This window comes from Dreissena polymorpha, chromosome 2 (genome assembly GCF_020536995.1).
Source record: "Dreissena polymorpha isolate Duluth1 chromosome 2, UMN_Dpol_1.0, whole genome shotgun sequence".
Taxonomy (NCBI): domain Eukaryota; kingdom Metazoa; phylum Mollusca; class Bivalvia; order Myida; family Dreissenidae; genus Dreissena; species Dreissena polymorpha.
The window spans coordinates 81,822,183-81,828,182 of record NC_068356.1 but is presented as its reverse complement, the minus strand read 5'-3'; the positions used below and the strand labels follow the sequence as shown (position 1 = coordinate 81,828,182).

General features: G+C 35.1%; 2 protein-coding genes across 6 annotated transcripts in view; one reads left to right on the top strand and one right to left on the bottom strand.

Moving 5' to 3' along the window:
- Positions 1 to 3,260, bottom strand: part of LOC127867795 (venom prothrombin activator pseutarin-C non-catalytic subunit-like) — a 7,112-nt gene extending 3,852 nt beyond the window's left edge. For both annotated transcript variants that reach the window (XM_052409251.1, XM_052409252.1), the window contains exons 1-3: positions 3,191 to 3,260; positions 2,194 to 2,220; positions 839 to 1,041 (exon numbers count right to left, since the gene is read on the bottom strand). In XM_052409251.1, the coding sequence (XP_052265211.1) occupies positions 839 to 1,041; positions 2,194 to 2,220; positions 3,191 to 3,227 (267 nt within the window). In that variant the 5' untranslated portion in view covers positions 3,228 to 3,260. The remainder of the gene's footprint in view (positions 1 to 838; positions 1,042 to 2,193; positions 2,221 to 3,190) is intronic.
- Positions 3,261 to 5,135: 1,875 nt separating this feature from the next.
- Positions 5,136 to 6,000, top strand: part of LOC127867791 (uncharacterized) — a 97,528-nt gene continuing 96,663 nt past the window's right edge. The window contains exons 1-2 of one of the 4 annotated variants that reach the window (XM_052409245.1): positions 5,136 to 5,307; positions 5,416 to 5,436. In XM_052409245.1, coding sequence (XP_052265205.1) covers positions 5,271 to 5,307; positions 5,416 to 5,436 — 58 coding nt within the window. In that variant the 5' untranslated portion in view covers positions 5,136 to 5,270. The remainder of the gene's footprint in view (positions 5,308 to 5,415; positions 5,437 to 6,000) is intronic. The other 3 variants (XM_052409244.1, XM_052409246.1, XM_052409242.1) reach the window with 3 other exon arrangements.

Sequence of the window (6,000 nt, the reverse complement as noted above, 5' to 3'; positions counted from 1 at the left end):
TGGCTGAGTGAGTAGACGATGTCATGATAAGGTGCCTGGGTTAATAGAGAACTGATTGATTAGGCGACTGAATTAATAGATGGCTGAGTGAGAATAATTATGAAATAATGAGCTCTTGATTTAATGAATCGAGAATTGATTAAATAAGATGATTCAGTGAATAGATAGCTGAGTGAATAGATGATTGAGAAAAAAGATGACTGAAAAAATATATGATTGAGTAAATAGATTACTGAGTGAATAGATGACTGAGAGAAAAGATGGCTGAGTGAATATATATAGTTGGGCGTTTAGTCTATATATATACTAGGACGTGACTTAATAAGTTAATAAAGAACTGATTAAACAGGTGACTAATTAAATAGATGAATTCATGGGATATAGTTGACATATGTGCAGATTATTATGTTAATATACGACTGATTAAATACGTACGTTAGAGAATGCGTGGACACATGCAATTGATTGAATATGCCTTCGACGTTTTTATTTCATGGCCCATTGGCTGTTGAACAAAGCCTCGATCTGGGAAAACTGGGTTTAATTCATTTGCGTTAAGTGTCGTCCCAGATTAGCTTGTGCGGTTCGCATATGCTACAAAGTCGCACAGGCTGATAAGTAACAACACTTTCCGCCTCAACTGAATTTTCGTGTGGATGATACTTCCTTTAAACGAAACATTCCATAAAAGAGTAAAGGGTCGTGCCTGATTAGCCTCTCCGGATAACACAGCCTATATACATTAAGCCCAGTTTACCCTTAGCGATGCTTAATTTCGAGGCAGAATTCATGAATCGTTTACCAAATCAGATGTAATTCCCTCAATACAACGCCAAACCTGAATATATTCCCCGTGTTGATCAGCAGCGGGCGCCCACGCTCCCATGGCGATAGTTCCATTCGACAACGTAGTTTCGGTGGTGTTCAGGCGCCCTCTCGCGGGAGACGTTATCGGCTGATTGGCCACGTTGCTGCTTGATGCGGTGATATGCGCGTCTGGTACGGAAGCGAGTAGCCTGTCGTGGCATAGTACATCCTGGCCTGGGTGAAAAACGTCGATGACTAACAGCATATTTAAATGTTAGGTATCGATATATACTTGTACCTCTTTTGGTACTTTGTTGATTATCTCTATTTCCCAAAAATGTAATGTGGAAAGTTTTACATTCCCCAAAGTATGAATACACCCCTACTTGCAATATTCACACGTATTCAAAATGGCGAAAACATACAATTGAAGGGAGAACAGATCTGAGACTTGTCTAGATTTTTTTATTTACATTTCAAATCGCATTCTTGGACCATCATCTCCGGAAATAGTTCAGCTGACTTACACTTTTTACCGGCGCGCACACAAGAAAAGCTCGAAATACTTCGGAATTCATCGACAACAATCAGATAACCAGAGAAATGTAGGCGAAGAGACGTTTTGACTGGCAGGAATAATAGGCAATATAACACTATTGTGTTTCAAGATTACTTCAAATATGTTATCAATAGTCACTTTAATGTGTATTTTTTCGAAAAGTATTCGTTTAAAAAAGTTTTACATATTCTGCACATTGGTATCGAGGCAAAATACCGTTACCTAAAGTTCCCAGTAGTGTAAAAGCTCATCGCAATAATTGGCAAGTAAAATGGATATAATATACTTACAAGCGCCTTTGAATATTTGACACGTTAAATAGTACCATGGTAAGATTAAAAATGTGTCCATGTGTATATGATGTAGGAAAACTTGGCAAATAATTATTAGAAGAAAACAAATGAGAGCGTAAAAAATTGAAGATCCCTTATCTGGTAACCATACTTAATCACCGTTTTGACCCATTTATGCCTAGTGGACTCTCCCATCCTTCAAAATTGGATCAATTTATTTCCAAAATTAAGGATGTCTAGTATATCTATTTCTACATTTAGAATATTTCTTACAGAAATTCCTTTAAGCAAACAGCGCAGACCCTGATGAGACGCCGCATTATGCGGCGTCTTATCTGGGTCTACGCTGTTTGCCAAGGCCTTTTTTTCTAAACGCTAGGCATAACTGGGTTAAAATAATAAGCTTTATAACCGGTTGTCGAGGATTTAGTGAATACCAGATGTATAGTTTTATTGATCAATCATCTTTAAAAGACGTGGACCAAGAGCATATCACACCATACTGGAAGTTCATGTTTATAAAGTGGCGTTTACCTCTCACTGATGAAAGCACGATGAACGCTGAAATATATGTTAAAACATTTATAAAATGATATGAGTTATTGAAAATTGTCGGGGAATAAAGTTCTGATACTTTCTTAGACGACTGGCTAAGGACTACTTTCTTTAAATGTCCAATTAATTTGAAATAAAGTTTTGATGCATGTCAGGTCGCTGTTTATCAATGTAAATCAGAGAAAGTCAACTAGAAGAAAACATTATGCTATTTGTTTTCTAACTTTACTTGGGAAATAAGTGTACGAAAATTCCGTGAAAAGATACACATATCAACCATATTTGTATTAAGTACTTTTATACTGATTGTTCCATAAAGTAAGTTCAGAGTAAAATTTTAAACGAATGTAAACGTGTATGTTACAAAAATGAATGGTATGCACATGCATATTGATTTGAGTAATATAAACCGTCATACAAATACCACAGTAGTGGATATGTATTGTATGAAAAACGCATTCGTACATTGTCGGATTTTCTTTTTAATGCTTCTTTAAAAGCTAATAAGTGATTTTTTAAATTTAAAATCAAACACAAGTTCATGCACAGAGAAGAGACATGTACATTAAACATATTAAGTAACAAGATGTGGTTGTGAAACGCTATGTCCCCACATATATTTGACATTTGACCTTGAAGGATGACCTTGACCTTTCACCACTCAAATTGTGCAGCACCATGAGATACACATGCATGCCAAATATCAAGTTGCTATCTTCAATATTGCAAAAGTTATGACTAATGTTAACGTTTGACGCAAACCAACAAACAGACAGGGCAAAAACAATATGTCCCCCAGTATAGATTGGGGGACATAAAAATAGTAAACGTTAATGTTAAAGATAATCGTTCATGAACCTGTTTAGAAAATGCATTCTTTACGGATTATTACTTCTATTTATCGATCGGCCAAACGCTTTATAATCAATACTTACACGCATTAACACATAAATCGATGTACCATGAAACGACTCACCTATGAGAGCGCGTCTCGTAATTCCGTCACCCACCATTTCTCCAATTCCGATGCAGTCAGGGTACGTATTTCAAACTTCCGCTGCATGAACATCATTGTCAGTGGCGTAGCTTCCTTTACACGACATAGCCATGTTAAGAATTTACACGGTTTAAAACTGCAGAGTATCTATTCTCAAAACAACAGCAACAACAACACTGAAAGCAAGTAATAGAGCGAAAAGAAAAAAAACTTGGTCGGGGTATTGAGTGCGTTGACATATTCGAAATCAAGCAGTATAAAACGTACCCGTTTTTTTCATAGTTTAAGTATACTATTTTGCAACGGCATAACATAGTTAATAAACTATCTGCTTTATTTTAATGACAATGTCGTGTAGAATTAATAGACGTTGATTTTTGTGTGTGTATTTTAATTCGCTTATTTTCATCGCAATTGACATAATGATCTATGTATTAAATATTCTTCATGACACGTTTTTGTTACCAAGCTACGCCCCTGCTCTAGCTCTAAGTGTCAAATCGGTATCTTTGATGTGCACGCACTCACATACCGCGTTAAGTACATTAACACTCCTTTCATAGCGCATGTCCGCTCCGAAAAAAATATTTGGACCGTGATCTGTGAAAAGGGGTTTAATGCATGTGCGTAAAGTGCCGTCCCAGATTAGCCTGTAAATCTCCCGGCTGTCCATGATTTCCTTGATGTTGTGAGGGTATTAACACATCATTTAGCAACGATGGAATGGTACTTCATGTAATATAATGAATGTGTCTATTACTCTGACTAACCATCTTTTTACTGATTGAACCGGGTGTATGTTCTAGAAATAGACCGACACCTGATAGAACGAAGTAGAAATCTCTGAAAGGAACATGCAAATGACTCGTTGATTCATAATTCATATCCAAATATCGACGTTACATTTATTTGACATTGACCCAAAACCCAAATCCTTCATCCTACCTTGATCACCTCACTTTTTTTAAATGTTTATATCCCGTCTTGTTACTACTGGAATATATCATGAAATGTGTAGTCTTTAAACACTGCCACTTCAATGTGTAAATTTTAATTCTAAGGGGAGAAACTATATAAGAACTTGCTTCTTTCGTTTCAATCCTTTTTATCTTATATTGTGTAACATCTGTATATATTGTACATGCCATAAGAAATAAATATGTTTAAACTAAATATCTTAAAGTTGAGCAACAGTTAATAATAGAACTAAAAATAAATAAAATTGAAAACAGCAATAAGACAAATTAGCAACAGCAAACGACTACACCATGGTTTAGTTACATTAAAACACGAATTTCATACGCGCGATTATGAAATTAAAATTCTCACCCAAGAAAAAAACAAACAATTGGTCGTCCCACAGGTACCATAACAGAGATAACAACAAACAATACATTAAGTAATTGCACTGTTAAGACAAGGTAAAGTCTTTCAGTTAAAAGTCCGTTTTTGTTAATTAATTATACATGAAAATTAATGTTTAGAGATATAGCGTTAAGATTGCAAGACATAACATTGTGCATCGTTTACATGCATGCATAAAATGCTATAAAGACAAATAAAGCGAGTGAGTTGTGTTATTTTCGTGGTTATCAGAATAGTTACTTCGATTTAAGCCGCTTGCCTCTAATAGTTGTATTCACGTAAAGACTTCGTCACATATTCTGGTTGCATCATATAACAGAGTTCATGAAGAACACGAACACTATAAACAAGGAAAAAATATTGTTTGCGATATGTTTCTCCTTTTGGGAACAATTTCAATGTTTAGTCATTTGCGGTTTCGCCTACAGATTTGCCCAACCCCGCACGTTTTCGGTTATCAACAGTGAACGGCGTCGTGTAGGAAACTTCCGACAACTATATAAACAGTATTAGCCTTGGTCAGTATATAAAATAACTTAATATCTAGGCTGGAACGTAAATAAATGAACGGATTACGCTCGAAGTTATACAAACTTAGTCTGATAAAAGCGTCCGGCAGATCTTTTCGTTGGTGCATTGTTGTGTGTTTGCCACGCATGCGTAGTGGTGTACGGAAAATATTGTATTAGTGAAAATGGCGATTCTTTTAGCGCTGGCTTACATTTACTTAGGTATTTTTTTTTTAATAAACCATTTTATTTGTCGTTATACTGATATACATGAGTTTAGTTTAAAGGAAATTGTGCTATTATGGTTAATGCTTTTCTCTTTTTTTTCAGGAATAGCCGGCTTAATTGCAGGTATGAATTATCTCTATAATTATATGAAACAGTTACATTCGTTATCTTATATGCTATTGTGTATTATCGTGATTATCAATATTAACTAGTCACTTAGAAAAATGTTTATAATAATAAAATAAAAGATAATCTGCTGTAGTTGATAGACTCGGCTGCTCATCCTGATCCCACTACAGTAACCACTGGTAACGATAGTGTTTTTGACGGTGGCTGCTATAATACTACTGATAACTCATATTGTTTTTCGTAAAATTGATAATGGATAATATATCATTTTAACATGAAACTTGCTTAACGTCATATAATAAACACAAACAAAATGATAAATCTTTCGCCTATCATAAACAACGCAATAACACGTTTCAATTTTGCGCAAAACAAGTAAAAATATCGTTGCTTTTCTGATGTGAAGCTTTTTAATACTCCGCCTAACGCCCTCGTGTGTAATTTCATTCGCTTTTAGACCTCCAAAACGTTGTTTATTGACCAATAAACAATGCTTAATCGGAAATTATTACCAACAATAGCTCTGTTCATTTTAATAATGAGAAATGTCAGAACACA